Genomic DNA, 20,860 nt, shown 5'->3' with positions numbered 1-20,860 from the left:
TCACTGTGAATGGTTGTGAGTTTTGATCTTTTAAAATAATACAACTCAGAGTTAAATTGAATGGAGGCAAAAAGACATGAGCTGTGCCAATAGCAGTGTGGCCATGAAATTTCAAGTGCCCATTAAAAAACTTCTCATCTCTGTAAAAGGTCTCAGAGTAAATAAGCATTATGAGCACTGAAGGAAAACTTCATTTCAAAGGAAAGCTTGTCAGTTAAGGTCAGTTTAATATCCACATTTGAATTTCACTGTTTGTAAGTCTTGCTGATAAGCTTTTATAATTGAGTTACTTCTCTTATTCCATGCATATTGAAGCAGTAATTAAGCTATGATATGAAATACAAAATATCATGTGCTCAATTCATCAATTTTTGTTCAGTCTTGCAGTTCTTGTTCCAATTGCATTGGCATTGGTGCACTGAAATATCTCCCAATCTATCATGTCAAGATTATGCATGATGTAATTTGTAATAGCAGCTAGGGATTTGTTTACAAAAAACAAATGTTCCTTTAATCTCTGAAACAAAATTAGACTTGTCTTACATCACAGAACAAAGATAGCTGAATGAATACAACACCTTTAATAAATCAGTAATTACCTTGTGTAGTTCCAGTTGGCTCATTTAACTTGACCTTTGAAAACAACTTCCTCCACAGAGATTTTAAAATGTGCTCTTCTGGACTGTGGAGATAGGAGTGCTCTAAAGGTCTGTTATTTCTACCAGAGCAATTCCCACTTCATGGAAGAGAATTTGGACCTTATTGTCCTTTCCCAGCAGAGATAATTGCAAGTTAACAAAACCACCTCCTGAAGAATTTTGCAGGCTCTGCCTTTCAGTACCTCTGTGCGTAAAGCAGCAAACACCACCTGCAAGTTCAGAGTGCCATCATCAGAACAATGAAACCTCCCTTGGTTTTCCTTTCACGTGGAATCATCCCTGCAATGAGAGCACAGGGCACCTGACCCTGGGCAGGGTGGCCTTGGGTTGGTGGAGAGCTGAATAAACAAATTTCTGTAGCTGGACTGAAATATCTGGTGGGTGCAGACACCAGCAGAGGGCTGCTCCCACCCTTCCCTGGGATTTTGCTCCAGGAATCTTCCAGGTCTGATTATTATATTATATATTATTATATTATCCTCTTTCCATCCTTTTTAAGGGGAGAATAGCAGATGGCTTCATGTACTTCACACCTCTTTGCAGACTCTTTTCCCAAAAACTCCTTGACATCCAGATTTTAGGAGAAATACAGAACCATAGAATGACAGAATGGTTTGGGTTGGAGGGGACCTTTAAAGCCCATCTCATTCACCCCCTGCCATGGGCAGGGACATCTTCCACTGTCCCAGGCTGCTCCAAACCCTCTCCAGCCTGGCCTTGGGCACTTCCAGGGATCAGGGGCAGCCTCAGCTTCTCTGGGCACCCTGTGCCAGGGCATTTAAAGCACAGGGAACTTAATCTTTTTCTCAGAGGCAGAGAGGGACAGTATAATAGCTTGCATTTCAAAAAGAAAGCCAAAGCAAAACCAATTTTTCACTGGAAAACATAAAAAAAAAAAAAAAACCCAAACCAAAAACCCCAACAAAAACACAAAAACCCCAACCTAACAAAAAGAGGTGTTTTTCATTGACTAATGACCCATAATCACATTATACCCTATTAACTTCTGTAGATTCAATGGAGGAATTTTCTATGTATTACAGGAATCATCTCTGTTAACAGGAGTTTCTCTGCTAATGTGTATTTGGTAAAACACAATTTATACCCAAGTGGCACACCAGAATTTAATTTCATAACTGATAACCCTCCAATATATTATGCATGCTTCGGTATGCCTTATAAATGCATTACAGTTATATAATTTATTCATTCCCAGTGTTCTTTCATAGAATGCTTTGCTGCCAGGCTGTGATTCTGGCACCTCGTTCAGTCAAAATTTCACAATAGACTTTCACTCTCCTGAGCCCATTTCACAGCTTTTCCCTTCCACATCCCCAAACCCAACACCAGCAGCACAGGAGCTCATGTTTGAGCAAATGGCAGCTTTTACAGACACCAGATTTGGTCTGAATTCTGCAAAAACTGAGGGTTTTTTTCCCCTGCTTCTCCAGTAACTGTTGGATCACACACTAAACACAGATTGTTGGTTTACATATATATATTTACATATATATATATATATTTTTATATATATATGTGTGTGTGAGATTTGCAGTCCCAGCAGCCACAGGAGGAATAGCACTCCAAGGCCACCCACAAACCTTTGTGTATGCCCCCTAATCTTCATCTCACAGCCTGGCACTTCTCTCTCTGCATTTCAACTCATTCATTTACTTTATTAATGAATTATTATTCCTGAAACATTACCATTGCATGGAGATATGATTCTTTGATGAGTCCTCAACTCTGGTCAAAAACATGACTGTGAATATGTATAGGTAATTTCCTATTGTCTTTCCAAATATGTATAAATATGTTGCATTTCATTAAATGTATTTTACAATAAGATTAAACTCTCCTAGGTTATCTGAAGCCATTCCAAGAGTGCATAAATAACATTGCTTCATTGCACAAATACTTTAGCAGCCTGCAGTCAGCCTTGTTCTGTAGCAAGAGTGGATTCAGTTCCAAACTGCAACAATAAATAGAAGCAATGGGTGTCCCTAACCTACAAAAGGTAGGTTGGGAGGGGGTCCTCAGTCACCTGCATTCCCATCAGCTCCCTGGATGTTGGATTTCATGTTCTCATCAGCCTCGTTAGTGCCAGCAGGTTGCTCTGAAATGCCCCACTCCCTTTGCAGAGAGATTATGTCAGCCACCAATAAACTCACACACCTAAAACTAGAAACAAAGTTGGCAGCTTGATGCTTGCCTTGGGTGTATGTTGCTGTGCAAGAATTCTGGAAATTCCAAGAAAAAATATAGGGCTGTGTTCTAGCACTCTGGAAGGTCATAGAATACACTGTGCACTTTTGGGGAGACAAGTTTATCATACATGATTTATTTTATCATTTCATGTCCTTCCTCTCTGCCACAGGTATCTGCAAAAATCTGTTTTGTTGAGGCTTGCTCTGCCTTTCCTTTGCAGAAATCAAGTTTCCTGACAGATAATGTGCTGAGGCTCCTGTTAGAATATCAAGTATGATCCATGACTTTCAGAGGAAAAATCTCAAGCTGTAGTCATGTCTGAGTTCAGTGGAATGTGGAGTAATTACAGCTTAGAAAAGCCTGCCACACTTTTTGAGTACAGGATTATCACATGGGAACAGGGTTGAGAGCCAGCTGCCAGCACAACTGGCCTGGGACCTGCTGGCATCTCCTGAAGGAGTGCCACAAGAGGCCTCCCAGCCTGACAGCTTCTTGCTGGATTCATTTTTGTATTTCCTAAAACCCCAGACTTTGAAAAGATCTCACAAGTTGAGCCAGGAGAAACATTTTAAACATTTTGATTTCTTTTCCTTGTCATTGCTGCCGAGACCTTCCCAACTCAGCAAATGGTTGTGCAAATTCTACAGTTCTCCCTAAACTCTGGGTGCTTTATCTGTGTGCTGACAAATCAGTGTTTTACCTCTGGACAGCTGGGCACACATTGCAGGTGCCCAGAGGACCTGGGTGCTGTCACTGTCAATGGACTCAGGGAAGTGAAGATGCACACTGACTCACCAAGATGCTGCCCATGAGGAATCCTGGTCCCACTGCAGCTGTGGGAGCCCCTCAGCCACATGTCTAAGCAGCAGTTGTTTCCAGAGGTGCAAAGAAAAGGACATGGAAAAATGACAAAACTGCAGCAGTTAACTCTCCCAATTTGAACAGCACTGAGGGCAAGAAATTCCTGGGCAAAATTTAGGGGTTTTTATGTGAAATCTGCTCTTAACAGACCATCTCCATTCAGCTCAAAGGCAGGAATGTGCTTAAGGACTTTCTGGCATCACTTCACATCATTTTAATGTTATAATTTATTTTCTCAGTACCTGAAAAACCCATTCTTCAAGTTGTACAATTGGAGAAAAAAAATGTCACTCCCAAACTGCTGCAATTCATTGGTAAAAGTTCAGCAGGGCAGAAGAGACAGAGGGCAGCATACAGGGAAACACAGCAAGAATAACTCATCCTCTAAGTAAATAAAATTGCAAATGGCAGATTGGTATAGCAAGGAGATGATTTACCTGTAGGAACAGAGAAAGTGAGAAGGAAAGCTGGGATTGAGCAAACCTTGGGAGTTTCTGCTGCTCAGAAACTCCCATTGCCATTAGCCACCACCACCTCTGTTGGTCACATTGTTCCAAGGGAAGCACACAACGTGTTTATGTCATTTTTCCTAATTTACTAATTTCCTAATTTAATAGCACTATGTTGGCTGCTAGGAGATGGCAATGTAAGTGGTTTTTCACTAGTGAGTCTTCCCATGCTGTTGAATTAGCAACTTTATTTGCTGGTTTATGCAGATCTTAAAAGGAAATTGTTCATGGGTTCTTTGCATTTAATCTGCCCTTTCATATTTAATGGTGCAGCCCACAGCACTGCTCAGACATGTAATACACTCTTAAAAATATCTTACTCTAGCTGCTGAATATTTTGCAATGGAGAATCAGAAATTCTGAATAGAAAAAAAATTAAGATCTTCAATTCTTTCAATTCTGTCAGTGAATTACTAGAACATTTTTATAAAGCCTGGAGAGTATCACAGAGTGTTCAGGGAAAAAAAAGGCAGTTTAGGATGCTGATGTCTTTTTAATGTTTACTACAATTAAAAAATATTAAATTAACTCAGCAAGACTGAATTTGAGGCAATTAGAGATGTGAGACACCACTTGCTAGACTGATTGCACTGTGCTTGTATTTTAAACAGGAGAAATGTCCATTTTCCCAGAGCTATGAGAGGTCTGTTATCAAAGTCTGTGAAGCATTGCACTGCAGGAGCATTAGATTGATACTTCTAAAATTGAGTAAGATTGAATTAAAGCAGAGAGTTTGATAGTTTGGACTCCCTGTAGGAAACATCCTGCATTTCTCCCAGATAGCAATATTCAACCTGAAATCTTTTGTTTCGGATTTGTATTCTTTAACTTATCAGATTTCTTCTCTACAGCTCCCAGAGTGGCTGCTATCTCAGTCTGTTTATGAAATACATAACCCTTCAGATGACACTTGCTTTCAGTCCAGTTTTCTCATCCTCCCAGAAAGTGTGTTCCACCCCTGTAATTCATTCTGCTCCCCATGACATCCCAATAAACTAAGAGAAACTGAATGTCTCATTCAATTCTCTGAGATTTTCTTGTGTAAGGAAATAGGTGAGCACAGGGTTACAGTTTTTCCCATTCTAATTTATATATTAAAAAAAAAAAAAATACAAACTACTTGAAAGATTTTACCCACCTCTGTGCTGTTGCTATTGCCAAAATCTCCAACAGCGCAAGAATCTCTCACAGGGAGTTTGAACTTTCCTTTAATCTAATCCATTTAGAAAATGACTCACAATATATTGAATAGAGTGGAGAAAATTGATATCTTTTCATTAAGCTGACAAAGTCTTTTTCACTTCTGACATCTGTGAAATGTGTTCTCTATTTAAATTTTATTTATATCAATCTTCGCTGGTGGAAACGAGATTAAAACGGAATGCTCTGTACTTAGAGGGAAAACTTTCCCATCCTGCAATGAGTGTCATACTGGCTTTGAAAATGAGCTGCTTATTCCTTGCAGGAACACGATACCTGTGACCAGGAGGAGCCACAATCTCATGTCTCCATTTCTTTGTATTCTATTTCTATCTAAACAAAACGTGCCCACTTTATCACAGGCAAAAAGAGAGCTGCTGTGGCTTTATAATGGCAACTGCAGAAACAATCTTGGAACATTTTAATACCTAGCATGTTCCCTCTAAACTGTTGAAAAATGCATGATGATACTTTGCTCTGTTTTCATATTTCAGGGTATTCCATAAACGTGAATTAAAGTTATCTGTTACTCTGTGAGGATGGTCTTATTGTTACATCATTAAATATAATGTCTTTATATTTTTTGCCATACAGACTCTGTCATATTGTTAAAGCAATTTCCTAAATACAAATGCAGAAAAGTTAAGGAGAATTTTATCTGCAAAACAAAACAAAAAGAATTTGCCTTTTTCTACAGACAGGAGTAGCAAAAATGACAGAAGCAATTGCCTGTGAGTGTCTGAGCTGTGTGTGCACATTTTCTCTGTCCATGTGCTGTTAATTACCTGTAAAACAGCTTTGAGGAGCTGAGTAGCTTCAGTTTAATGCAAGAACTTGAAGACTGAGAAATGTGAAACATAATAAATTCAGGGGTTTCAACAGGCATCTTTAATCAAATGGATTGTGTATTTTTTCCAAACTTTGTCTGACTCAAGAGGAGAATGATTGAACAATTAATGTTTCCACATTGATTTGATCCTTTAGGTGTAGATATATGGAGGTGTTCAGAGCATTTCCACTGCCCCCTAATAGAATATTTTGATGCTGATATTCAAGGGGAAATCTTTGCCCCAGCCAGCTGCCTTCATGCATCAAAACTTGGTGTTCTAGATGATGCACAAGAGCAAACCAGAGCACATCACTACCCTTGTGCAACCTCCAAAGGTTCTTGTGAACTTTGAAGGCTGAATCCAACCTAAACTGGCAGTGCCCTGCAGCTTTGAGCTCCCTAAGGCTTTGGGCATTATGTTTGGGAACAAATGTATTTTAAAATGCAATAGAACTGTGTAAACATGAGAAAATATAAGCTATTCTATTGCTTTTCCCCTGTATCTTCAGATTTCTTATGTGTAGTTTATTTGTTTGGAGCCCATGATTTGCAAATGCCATTTTAACCAAATGCTTTTTGTGTGTGTGTTAATCCATGCAGACTAAATGCATCAAAAGTTAAATATTTTGATCAAAATTATTCCATGGTTTTGCAAACAAAGATTTTAGAAAAGCATGATTTAGGCTGAAAAAGAAACCTCAAGAATTTCCTGAAGAAAGTCGCTTTTTTTTCCCAGCTCCATTGGTGATATGTTAAGAGTTAAATATTCTTATAAAAGAGCCATTTTCTTGAAAATAGTTCAAATATAAACAATCACTTTTTTAACCTAGAAGGTCATGGGGGGGAGGGGGGGAATGAAACAAAAAGCACTGAAACAAAACACAAGCAAAGCAGGAATAGTCAAAGCTCTTCTGTTCCACATCCTTTTCCTTTCCCCTCGGCAGAGGGATCTGTCTCAATCAATTCAGCCTTGCATGGAGAAACTCCTGTGCTTGTGTATTCCCCAGACAGTGAGAAGAACACCATGAGAAGCACTCCAGAATGCTACAGGTGTCTAATTCAGCATGATGTGAGCACTCACAGCCTGTGCTGCCTGGTGATTAACAGGGATCTCTAATTCTCACCCAGGATGAGTTTGGGTCACTGAGAAGCTCAGGTTCCTCAGGATCTGGGAGTTCTTGAATAAAAATCACCCTGAGGGGGAGCATCTTCATTTGAGCAATTTGAACTGTTTCAGCTCATCTCAAAGTGGCATAAGCTGAACTTAGAGAAACTGAATCTTTTCCCTGGGGAAGGTTTCTCCCCTCCTCCTACAGGTGGGCCCAGTCTCAAATGCTGCAAACTGTGATTCATTTTAAAGTGTTTTCCTCCCTCTTTGAACAGAGCTGGAGGTGTAAAACAAGCAGGACTCAAAGGATCAGCAGTATCTAAGAAAGACAACTGGTCTTAAAGATTAAAAGGCTCTTAATAGAAGAGAAAACCTATAAACACAAAATTCAAAGAAAGTAATTTTCTCTGGGTTTTGGATGCCCCTGCCATGATATGGGGCTGAGGACTAGACCACAGTGAGCTTTACAGTGCTTCAGACTTACAAAGGATTTTGCCTACATACAAATTAGAAACAAAGAGGAGCTTTTCATCTGCAAATTTCCCCCATTTTAAAAGCCTGCTCTTCATCCCAGGTGAGGGTGCTCACTGATGGCAGTTGGCTGGAATTGCCCTGTGATCATAAACCAATAATAACATGTGTGTAGATACTAAAACCTACACACCACTACATGAGTCACTTGCCATTAAACTTCAGCACTGACTTTGCATTTGATTATTTTTCAAGGTCAAGATCTGAATACTCGGGCTGTATTTAACAGCATTAAAAAGCTGTGAGATCATTTTAATTGCTGTGAGCAGCATTGCTTCTCCATGCTGCTTCTCAGTCTATATTCACCTCAGATGTCTGTTTCACATGGTAAACCCTCCAGGCCAGGGTGTTCAGGTTTGTGGGGTTTAGCACCTTGCCCTGCAGGATCCCTCTCTGGGGTTATTTAATGCTGCAGCACTGCTCCTAGTACATAATCATGATCATCACTTTTGATTCCATGTCACAGATTCTTCTCACACATCCTGAGGATGCTCTGCTCTGATGATGGCTGTGCAGGCCAGTATTTAGCAGGATATGGGTTTTCAGTTTGCCCACTGCACAGTCTATTCTGAGGACACAGATTCAGCCCTCTTGCCTTTTCCTGCATAGCAAAGAGAGAGATCTTTTTCCTCTGCTGTTAGCAGCATTAATGCTACCCTTCTGAAACAGGGGTGTGAGTAGCATCATTAGCCTTGCCAGCACAGGTGTAAAGGGCTTTTTTGTGTCTTGTATATATGGAGAAATTATATATTATATTATAAAAATCAGGTATAAGCTGTGGGAAGAACCAGGAAAGTCAACACTGAGAGCTGTATGATCATTGTAGGGCCCGTTAAACTGAAATATTCTATTCAATTTAATATTTAAGAATTTAATTATAAGCTCTGTAGTGTCCTTAAATCATTGCATGCACAACAGGGCATTTTCCAGAGCTGAATGGCAGTCAGCTGGTGTGTACATATATTTTTATATATATATTGTAAGGTAGACAGCTGCTTCAAAGGTGTTTTGTGGGCTTGAAGCAGCCATGAGGGATGATATGAATGGGTTAAGCATCTCTCTGTGAGTGACTGTGCAGAAAGCTTTGACAGGCTTCCTGAGTGCAACCATGAAATTAATTCTTGCCAGAGAAAGCAAACCACAGAAAGAGCCACTCATGAGCCAACTCGTCACACTTGCAAGGTTAGCTAAAGTTTATCAAAATCCCCAGACAAAAATGTCATTAAGATACAGCCAAGGATATAGCCAGATACCAATTCCCAGGCAAGAAACTTCATTAAGGTACATTCAAGGTTGTAAACAGATGTGCCAATTAATTCAAACAAGTGGGTCCAAACGCTGCCATTATTTACAATGTTAAATATTTGGAAATTAAAAGTTACTTTTAGAGATAATATGTTTTCTATAAAATTCATAATTGTGTTTCAACAAGCAGCTTCTGCTGCTGTTCAGGGTTACCTTACCCTCTGTTTCTAGTTGTGGTGCTCCCTGTGATGGAATATTGGGAAAGCCAAAAGTCTCCATGGCTTCAAATAATTCTGGACAGATTTTTGGCAAAAAAAAAAAAAAAAAAAAAAAAAAATAATATATATATATATATATATATATATATATATATATCCAGCTGTAGGTCCTGAAAGCAAAGCAGACATGTGGAGTACACTGAACCAGAAATCCTGAAGACCTGGAGGATATTCTGAGGATAAACTCTTCAGCCTTGCTTTGTTCTTGTACATGTGAAAATCAGATGGGCACTCAGGGAGAGGGGCTGTTAGGATGGATGGTCCCTTGGTCTGCAGCAGAGTTGCTGCCATCACAGCATTCCCTGCAGCCACAGCACAGGAGCAGACAAGATCTCCTGTGTGAGGAGGCTGTGGCAAGCAGTGCACTGTCTTAGGCAATATAGGATGCCAAACAAGTAATTAATTGTGAAATCCTTACAGCTAAACTCCACTTGAAGGGACACTCTGCCTTTTAACTGCAGTGTTAGACCCTTGAGATATTATTTAATTAGATTTGGTCATTGTAACACAGTTGTGAACATTGTCTTTTCTCTTTTAGCTTCTATAGTGATTGGGAAGTGGTGGTGTGAGATGGAGCCCTGCCTAGAAGGAGAGGAATGTAAGACATTGCCTGATAATTCTGGATGGATGTGTGCAACTGGCAATAAAATCAAGACCACCAGAGTAAGTCTCCTTTCTGTCTGCACCCAGGGCATTTAACAGGAAAGGGAATGACTAATGACTGCTCAGCCTTGTCTTTCCATCATCATGCCTGATGGAAAAGCCTTAAAGACCACTGTCATGGTCCCCCAGTGCTTGTGGCCATAATTGGGTGAAAATTCAGATGGATCAGGCTGATCAGCTGGGTCCAGGCTTGGCAGTCAGCAGGTTGGAGCTGCTGAATTGCCAGGTCACTTTCTTACAGACACTGTCACCTCAAAATACCCCTCATGCACATCCCTGAGTCCCTTTCTGGTGGCTAAAGGGAAGAACATTAGCTCAGGGGGATCTGCTGGATCCTGTATCCATTCCTGTATGATTCCAGCCCACATCTGGATTAGCACATCTGTACAAGTGCTTTGGAGCAGAGGACTCAGCTCTCTGTTTGTGCTGCAGGTCTCCCTTCAGAGCAGCTCCAGCCCCATGAACTCATCAGTGACAGGCTCTAGAGATGCTGCAGGTTCAGGTAGCACAGGCCAACAGGTGACAGCAGCTTTCACCACACCGTGCCAGGAACAGGCAGAGGGAGGGTGTGAATGAGCTGCCTAAACTCCCACTATGGGATTACCTTGGGAACAAAAGTGTTTTTCAGGAATAGACTCTAGCTTTTCTTTTGCATTGTGTGATTGTTCCATAACCATTGTCTTCAAACTGTCACCCATACCTGTATTCAAAAATTTTAATTAACACATTTTTATATCACAATTGAATTTTTTTCCAAGAAAATTACATGGTTGTCAACTCAAAATGTTTTTATAAATAAATAGATTTTCATTTTCTGTGAATTGGAAAATGGCTTTTGAAATCTACTAAATGAAAAAGAGTGAATTTTCAAGATTTTTTTTCCCTGTTTGATAAGAAATTCTACATACTTGTGCCCAGCTGCTAGTTCACAGGAATGTGCAGCATAGTGTTGTGATTTCCTGACTTTTTCCTTTCTCTCCAATCCTAACTCCAGTCATTTTTCATGTCTTCTAGGCCTCCTGCTGAAGGAGATTTTGCCCTAATTGATCCCCATGGCACCTGAATCCTTTTCTATCCCTCCACAGGACCTACCCCAGGATGAATTATTTGTATTGCAACCCTCATTTCTGGAGCAGAGCCTTCTGCCACACCAACACATTAAATTATCAGGAGACCTACTGACTTAGGAGGTTTTCTTTGTAGGAAGCAGTAAGTGGCCCCCAAAACCAAGATCCATGTGATCTCTGTGTCACCTCACAGAGAAAGGGAGGGAGGATGGAGGGAACTGGGATTGCCTGACTCAGTTTCTTTCTGTGGTGCTGTTCCTGCAAAGCTCTCTGTGCCCACACCTGATCTCTTCCCCTGCAGCACCACTGGAAGGCTGCTTCCTAATAAACATGCCTTGCAGTGAAATTAAAAAATCCCAGGCCACAAACTCGCTGCATGTCCTTTCCAGTGAGGAAAGTGGGGAATTAAAATGGAAGAAAGTGATGCAGAAGAGCTAAGAAGCAGCATGAAGTATCTTATACAATAATTCAGCCCTCCTGCAATCTGTCTACAAGTTATATAATTGAGGAATTGCATTTTCTTTCTTCAGTGAAGCTGTCCTTCTCTTAACTCCCCCAGTCCTCATCATATAAACTAGTTTAAGGCGATGGAAGTGATTGCTGGAAATTTAGGAGCTTCATTAATATGCAGATGTATGGTCCAATCTATTCAGTATGCATTATTGTATTTCATTTGAATTAAATACTTGCAGAGTGAGTGCTCATAACTGAAAAAATATTTCTTCATTTACCCACAGGAGTTATTTTAATTAGCTAGTGAGGGGAGTACCTTATGGTGCTGCTTCCAGTAGAATTTTGCTTTGTTGCTTTAAAATATCATTACAGAACCCAATTGACAAAGGCAACATGACATGATGTGCTCAGCAACTGTCTCTTGCATTTTCTAAGGAGAAATTCTACTTTTTAGTCCTTGGAACTTTGCTCCAATCCGTACCACTGTGTCAACTCCAGCAACATAAATATAAAATAAGGGAAGCAATCAGATCCTGAAACAGGCTTTTTTCCTTTTTTCCTTTGTTTTGCCATTTCAGACAGCAGCAGAGAATGAGATTACAATGTAATCTGCTCTGACCACAATCCAGCTTCCAAGACTGGGCCATGTGTGTCTAATTTGAGTAGTTAAGGAAGTTAAGAAAGCAGAAGAAAAAAGACAAATCAGTCAACATCCCAGTTCTTTCTGTGGTGATGAGGCAGAAGGCTACAGCCAGTCTCCATGGGCTGTAAACTGTAAACTGCTTTAATGAAGGCTTTTCCTTACACTAAATACATTTACATTAACTGCTGTCCTGACAAGGAAAACATTCCCCTTTATGATTCTTGGGATTAAGATTCCCATTAGTACATTCTTCCAGACCCACAGTAAATCACATAAAAGCATATGTGTATGTTATATATATATATATACATATATATATACATATATATATATATATATATATATATATATATATATATATATATATATATATATATATCTATATATATTTCTGAATACATGTATATACACAATATATATCCTTTTCTAGAGTAGTGCATAACTTCAGTTGGGTCTCACGTGTGATTAATATTGATTAGTGTCAGAAAGAGGTGGACAACAGACTCAGTGAAGTCTTTACCAGCATATTCTTCATTGCTTCCTTTTCATGTATTTATTTCTGTGTTAAGCCCTTTACCACAGCTCACTAATTAAGTTATTAAAGCCAAAGTTCTGAAGCTCACAGCTTCCTTAACATGATTTGTTTTCTATTGATGGTCAGGCAGGTGACAAACACTGGAAGGAAATAATATTGTCATTCAATTTTTGCAGCAGTTTCAATGTTCATTTAATCCCTCTTCGCTCCTTTTTTTTTTTTTTTTAATTTATTTAAGAGCTTTCAGTGCTTTCCTTACAAATGTGGGACCCTTGGAGCTGTGCTAGAACCTGCTGGAGGTCACCTTGCCACTTTCAGCACAGCAGCTGGCACCAGTGGAAATAGAAGAGCAGCATCTCAGGCTGGATGCTGCTGATATTCTGGAGCATGGACATTAACGTGTTGGTCAGCTGGGAATGGGCAGAAGAGCTCAGCTCAAAGCCCCTCTCCAGCTTCTCAGCCTGTGCCTTGTGCTACAGCCTGGTTTGATCTGTTTTAACCAGTTTTAACAAGCTTTGGCCCATCTGAACTGGTTCTGAGCAGTTTGAACTAGTTCAAACCGATATCTACCATTTTTATCCTGTTTTGACCAGTTTAATCTTGTTTGAACTGGTTTTGACTGGTTTAATCTGGTTGAAACCATTTGTTTCAGTTTTAACTGGTGGGATTCATTTTCATTCAGTTTGAGCTGTCTGGATCTCATGCAAATCTCTCTTGCTCTAATATTTACTGCTGTATTTAATCACCTTGTGCTTAGATAAGGATCTGTAGCCCTGATTTAATTCCAAGCCTGACCACATTCAAGTCAATGTGAGTTTCATTGCTGACCCAGTTGCCTGGCAAAGGGCTGAACCCCCTGTGGTGTTCATCTGGGTGAGCCAGAACAGCAAAAGCATAACAAAAGCCTTTCCTTGAGAGCACAATTTCTGCTGTTGGACAGTTGCTCTTATTTCAGCATCCTAAAAAACTCCTGGGCATTGGTGTTTCCCCTTGCAGCATTAGTGCAGCACTCAGATCAGTTTTGGTGGTGGTCACAAGGAGGGATGGGTTTCGGTCTGTTGCAGGGTGTGTTATCTCCCACAGGGTGAGTAGATGGAGTAGCTGCTGTGGCCCTGCCCTCTGGGAAAGTGAATTGGAGGGGTTCCAAACAAACCTGAAAGGTGGATGGATGCTGCAGCCTGTCTTGTCCAGCAGAAGTCACTGGAATCACTCTGGGAAGGGGAGGGTGGAAGGCTGGGATGAGCACAGCCCCAGGTCCAGATCCTGTCCTTCTTGCTTGAAGGGCTCCTACAAGGAAGATGGAGAGAGACTCTTTATAAGGGCATTAGGGAACAATACAGGAGAGAATGGCTTCAGACTGACAGACAGGAGGTTTAGGTTGGATATTAGGAATGAATTCTTCCCTCTGAGGGTGGTGAGGCCCTGGCACAGGCTGCCCAGAGAAGCTGTGGCTGCCTCACCCCTGGAAGTGTCCAAGGCCAGGCTGGACAGAGCTTGGAGCAACCTGGGGCAGTGGAAGGTGTCCCTGCCAAACCAAGACATTCTGTGATGTCCAGCACCACCAGCCCAGGTGGTTAAAGCACATCCAATCTCTCCCAAGGCAGAGGCAGGATCTTGCTCAGGATCTGTCTCTTGCATATTTTTACACCCCTGCAGTGCTAAAGACACACACCCCTCTGGTATTGCATTTAAACTCAGCTCTATCAATCAGCTATATCCCACAGAGCCTGGGTCTTTCTTTTCCAAAGGACTATATTTAAAAAATAACATATTATGCATAACTGACTCTTTCCCATTTTCTCACTGCAGATCCACCCAAGGACTTAACAGAGCGCCCACGTCTGCACGGAGACAGTGAAAGCCCTGCTGATTTATGAGGACAAAGTATTGAAAGTTTAAAACCATCTCAGCATTTCCAAGCCAAATGGATTTCTTATTTGCACTTTGACTGTTTACCAGAAAACAACAGTGGCTTTACTGTGTGAAAGAAAGGATTCGGTGGAAATAATGGCCCTGATTTTTGACATCTGAAAATAAAAAAAAATGAAGAAAGTGGTTCCTTTGCTAAAGTTTCTGAGATTGCAAAGTAAAAGCAACAATATAAGTTTGGATCTACAATTTACTTTATACCAGTTAAAGTATATATATATATATAGAAATATATATATATTAATATATGATATTTTGAAATAAAAGCCTCACTCTTCAAGAAATTGAATAGTACCACACTTTGCTGCAGCTGCTGTATTTTTTTTTTTCTCCTTTTTTGCAATGGTCTGGAAGTTCCCTACCTGTTTGAGAGAGAAATGTGGCAGTGAAGAGGCAAAGCAAACCTGCTGTGGTACAAGGACGCCTAAGAGCTACACGAATCCTACCGATGCAGCATCCAGAGCTTCCTGTTCCCTTCGGCAGAATTCTGAGGGCATTTGTTGTTCCACTTTGTGTTCTGGAGGCTTTTCCCCTTGTGCAATACTAGCATGCTGGCTTTGCTTCATTAACCATACTTGATTGATATATAACGATGATAATTCTATCCTCCTCCAGGAAAATATTTTTAGAGCTGTTAGATATTCCATGAAGAAGAGATGGACAACTACTGAGTGAAGTACAGTATGTATTAAAAGTTTATTTGGCAGAGTTTGGTAGACTGTGAGCTCCCTTCTTATTAAAGATGTACTGTACGTACAATGTCTTCAGACTTTGTATAGCTCCTAGAGACTCAGTAAAGACCCAGAAAGCACCTCCAAAGCTTTGCATTGTTGGCTCACTAATTCTTTGAAACAACAACAAAGCTTCTTCCTTCCAGACTGGCACATGAGGGGAGTTTTTCATATGGTTTGGCGTTTCAGGAGCCCATTTGCATTTGGTGAACAGGCACCTCAGCTTAAGCCTGCCTCTCTGGACAGCTGGCTGTGTGCTCTTACCCCACAGCACACATGGCAGAACTTCCTAAATTGAGGTTTCCCTCATTGCAGGCCAGGCTAATTCTCGTTGAGGGCATTTGCCATCAGCTAAAAGCATTTACATGAGCAATTCCATGGCACAACAAATGCCCAGCAGTTTGTGGCAAACACAAATGTGTGGCTGATCCCTTCACTTTCAGAATAGTTTCCTTCAGTTTAATTTCAATCTGTTTCTTGCCATGGTGAGCAGAGATGCTCCTCAGCAAGGATGTGTCCACAGAGACCTTGACGCAGTCACTGCTAACTCCCATTTCTGGCTGAGCTGTAGCTGTTCACCAGGCAGTCTGGCCCTGGCATTGCTGAAGAAAGATCAAATCTGAGGGCTGAAATGTGCGAGCCTAGTTCACATTCCCAGGCACTTTTGTGAGCAATCCAATTAATTTCAGAGGGTTTATTGGTGTGGAAAAGTGTCTTGCTGTCACGCATAAGTCTGCACAATCTACCCTTCAGTCTGCCTAATGCTACCAAATCAAGGAGGAATAGGGAATTGTAAAACTAGTTCTGTTCAGTCCAGCTTCATTCCTTTAATATTTCCAATTTCCTTTCAGCCTGCTTACCTGTCTCTCACAGGATGCCTTTGGCCATGCTGATCACTTTTAATCCACTGCAGAGGAAGTGCTGCACTTCCCATCCTAGATTTGGTTGAAATTCTCCCACTGAGTTTCTTTCTCCTTCAGGGTAACCACTTCAGTCCTGATGCTTCAAGAGGCAGAACTTGTCACTGTAATTACAGTGCAGATTAAAGCAGCTACATGACGTGTCACGCCATATTCCATGCTGGCTTTCCATGCTGATCTTTTCCCAGTGCTCACAGTGGAAATGGATAAGCTGTTTCCAAGTATTTCTATTATCTCCCTTCATAAAATGAGTGAAGAGTACCCAGGGAAGAAATAGATGACCCAGAAAGTGGTAGAATCACTGTCCCTGGAATGTTCAAGAAAAGGCCTCAATGTGGCACTTGGGGACATGGTTTAGTGGTGAAGATGGCAGGGTGAGGTTAACAGTTGGACTTGGTGATTCTAGAGGTCATTTCCAGCATTAAGAATTCTGGTTCTGTGCACAGACAGGAGCATGAGCCTCTCCATGGTGAGTGATGGTGATCCTTGCACATGGAGACCCCCCTCCCTGGTGGCTCAGCTGGGCAGGCTGGGTATTTTCTGGGGACAGCCACCTGCCCAAACCAAGAAGATACTTGGACCCTACTCTGTATTTTAGCTGTGGTCTGCCATGGCCATGTGTCCAGTACCATCATCTCAGTTCAGAGGGGAGCACTGCCTGCCTGCCTGGTTACCCCCAGTAAGATCAGCTCCAGGCTCAGCTGCCACTAGTAAAGAGAAACTCCTCCAAAATAAACCCCTAGAATTTCTGAATTTTACTAAAACAGCACTTTATAAACCTCAAGACCCCCTCAAGCACCCTTTGGTGCACTAGGAGATAGACCAGCAGGTAAGTCCATTCAAAGTCAGGACATGTTGTCAGCCTTTTACCAGCTGGAACTGATGCTCACAAAACTAAGCAGCCTCCCACAATCACACTGGGGAGCTGTGGAAAATCCAGCAGAAACTGAACTTTGGTTTCCTTATTCCCAGTCTACTGATGCTCCATTTGAGGAGCCCCAAACAAGCCCATGTGTGGCCTGTGGTACCCTTTGCCAAAGGTATCACCACTGGGAGGTTTTTACCCCAGAGCAGAGCTGCTGCCGTGGCTCCTCCTGTGAGAGATAACGCTGCTGTGCTGTGCCTATGAAATATCCCTGTTGAGATTGGGAAATATTAGACTTGCTAAAATGTCAGGAGGAAATGTTGTCATTACCACAGGAAAGTTTCTTTGAGATGTTTATGAATTTTTCTTTGCCGGTAGGCAGCCTCAAATGCCACCCCACCAAATTCAGTAAACATCTGCGTCTCTTTGAAGTTGCCGCAAAAATCTGCTCGTGAAGTGCGGCAAAGAGAAATTGCTGCTTTAATTAAAATGTTTTAGAGGGCAATTAAGGCCTTTGCAAAAATAATGGCTGATAGAACATGAAGTCCAATTAAGAGTTAGATGCAACTAACCTTTGTTGTTTCAGGGAACCAAGTTGAAAACAATAATGGAAAAGAATTCAACAAGCCTAGAGTCACAAATATTCTGCATTTCAGGGATGTTCACAATAGCAGAGTGTGTGGCAGGAAGATGTCAGAGCTACTTGTCCTGGCCAATGGAGAGCAGATGTGTTTCAGTGGTCCTCATATCCTCATGGGAAAGTGACAGTCATGCCATTCTCTGCACAATGTTAAAAGGTATTTATGTAAACAGAGGAGAAAATGAAAGTTCATGCTTTTTGGCAGAAGTCTAGACAGAGACACTTCAGGAAATGAAAAAAAAAAAAAAGAAAAAGAATATTTGTAAGTGCATCAAAGATAAATTTAGATTTATGTCAGTGTTTCTTCAGATGTGTGAAATCAAGTTCTGTAAATCTAAAATGTACAAGTTGGAAAAAAATACCAAAAAAAAAAGAGGTAGCTACCATCTGCCTATTAATTCAGAAAACTTAGATTATGTGCTTCTGTCCAAAAATCTCTGGTAATAAAAGGCTCAGTGTGGTATGACTTGATATTATTTTGAATATACCATATGCTATATAAAAAAAAAAAAATCCCCAAACCAAAACCTTGAAGGAAGTCCACTCCTATGGCCAGCATCAGGAGCAGCATGATGTGCACCCATACCTGGCACTCCACAGAGAAAGGACCATGAAAAATTGCTGAGGGTGAAGCAGTTTGTGATGAGTGATGCTCTTATCAGACCTATTGATTGACTATTAGCAGAGTTTGCAGGTACTGTCAGTGCTGTACTGCTTGGATGTTTTCCTATTATAAAATGATTAGTTACATTCCTAACTCCCCTCATTTGCCACTTACCTGTTTCACTGGCTGGTCCAAATATAATTACAGATCATAGAGAAGTTGTGGAGGAGATAAACAAACTTTGGCTTGGAAAGCACATCCATTTCATCTGAAGGTGGCAGGCCTTGTTTCTTCTTCAAGGGCAGGATGAATACTGTGGCCTAAAATGAGCTTCTCTTTCATCAATACCTCAGTCACATCCCAGTAAGCAGGGTTTAGAGCTTGCCTGACAAAGAACTGGGTCATGCTTCTTTGCTTGGTATTCTATTTTTTTGTCAGAGAAAAATAGAAACACATTCCACAAATAATCTTTCAGGTAGACAGAAGGAGATGTGTGTACAGGGCAGTTGGTTTCAGGCTGTCAACACTTTTTCTAGTTCACTGGTTTGAATTCAGATCATAGGCCTGACACATATTTATGGTTTCTTCTCTCAGAGGCTCACACAGTCAAAGCACTTAACTTCACAAATATTTGTACTTTATAAAACCATGCTGCTCTGAGGAAAGGAACTGAATCCTCTGCTTTCCAGGCAGGAAACTGAAACTCAAAAGAGCTGAGACTTGCCCAAGGTGAAGCTAAAATCCTGCAGCAGACCTGGCAGTAAAACTGAGGGCTCCTGGATTTCAGGTCATCGCTGAGGATGGTTCATCTGTGATTCACATCAGTGAAATCTTGCTGAGAGCAGACCCTGGCTTTGAGCTTGAGTCACAGAGAACAGAATTAGGGGACCTGCAGTCAGGTGTGGACAATCACGTGCAAGCACCAGAGCTTGTGCATCTTCCTTCAGCTGGGATTTTCAAACCACTGGTGCTTGGAAGATCCCCCCAGGTGTACTCCAACATCTCTTGCTCCCACAGGGACACAATCCTGCCTTAGCTTGGTTTCATGGCTCCATAGCAGAATCTGCTCTGAGCCTTTCAGATGAGAGCAGAGATAGAAAACAGTCCTGCTCAACCCTGACCGGCTGAAAAAAATGACCAGCAGTTCTTCTTTTGGAGGTCAGGATACTTTGGAGACATCCATCTGAGAGAATGGTTTTCATGTAAAAGCTGACTTCGAGGGGAGAAAGCCCACACTGCTTTCCAGCAGAAAAATTGGTGAACTAGGCAATGAGGAGCACAAATAACTTGGTCTCACCTGGGACTGTGAGCACCACTGCCATGGGAGAGGTTACTATGCAGAGCAGCTAAGTCATGGAAAAAAATTTTTTTGACAAATATTCCTGTGTGGGCACATTTTACAGATCTTTGCTAAAACTTTAACTTTTGTTTGACTTGTACCTCTAATTCCTAATTCAGAAATGTGCAGAAGTTTTTCCCACATAACAGACCTGGATTTGGCATCTTTTCATCAAACACTCATGGTTGGATTATTTTTCTTTTCCCACCATGAAGCAATATAATCAAATTTGTCTGACCAGAAGCAAAATACATGTTTGAGCATCAAGTTACTAACCTGTTTCCCATTATTTCTCATCTGTTTCTCAGATTACTGTCCTTGATTCAGTTACAAGTGGGGGCTAGGGGTCCACCTAGATACGAAGCAAACTACCCATAACCTAAGATATTGCTCAGGGGAATATGTAATTTCTTCCTCCCACCTGCCATTCCTCTTCATTTCCTATTTCATTTCACTTTCATTTCATCCCATCCCCTCTCTTTCACACCACTCAATTACATTCATCCATCTCTATTAGCCCTTTATCACCACTGCAGCCCCACAGACTAAAGGAGAGACCCCTTTCAGGGAGGTGTCCCCCACAGCAAGAGTGATTGATGTGATCTTCACCCTTTTCCTTTTTCCTGTGTACTTTGGAAGGCGAGATGCCAGTCTGTGCCAGCAGCTCCCTGTATTTCACTGCCCAGACCAGCAATCCCCAGCTCAGGGTCCCTCTCAGGTGTGCCCTGGGTACAAAGCAGGTGCTGCTGCTACTTGATTTGCAGCAGAGGAGTTGTGTCAGCTGCTCACCTCCCCTGAACCTGTTCTGCTTGTTGCTTTTCCCAAGGTCTCCTCTGCCTTGACCAGATCCGAGAACTCGGCACGCCGGCTACTGGGGGCTTGCCACCAGTTTTAGCCTCTGCAGGAGGGAAATTTATCACTATTGATTTGATCAGACTGTTTTTGGACTTGAAATAAAAAGGGAAGAACTGGCCAAGCTGCTGTGAAATGCACAGTGTGGGATCCAAGCACAGGCATAGAAGCTTTTAGGTTGGAGAAGACCT

General features: G+C 41.3%; 1 protein-coding gene across 1 annotated transcript in view; it reads left to right on the top strand.

The window, feature by feature from the left end:
* Positions 1-14,675, top strand: part of TAFA1 (TAFA chemokine like family member 1) — a 214,897-nt gene extending 200,222 nt beyond the window's left edge. The window contains exons 5-6 of the mRNA XM_050979300.1: positions 9,967-10,091; positions 14,599-14,675. Of these exons, the coding sequence (XP_050835257.1) occupies positions 9,967-10,091; positions 14,599-14,616 (143 nt within the window). The 3' untranslated portion in view covers positions 14,617-14,675. The remainder of the gene's footprint in view (positions 1-9,966; positions 10,092-14,598) is intronic.
* Positions 14,676-20,860: the final 6,185 nt, after the last annotated feature.

This window comes from Serinus canaria, chromosome 12 (assembly GCF_022539315.1).
Source record: "Serinus canaria isolate serCan28SL12 chromosome 12, serCan2020, whole genome shotgun sequence".
Classification (NCBI taxonomy): Eukaryota; Metazoa; Chordata; class Aves; order Passeriformes; family Fringillidae; genus Serinus; species Serinus canaria.
Note: the sequence above shows the minus strand (reverse complement) of the source record. Positions and strands in the feature narration are given on the sequence as shown.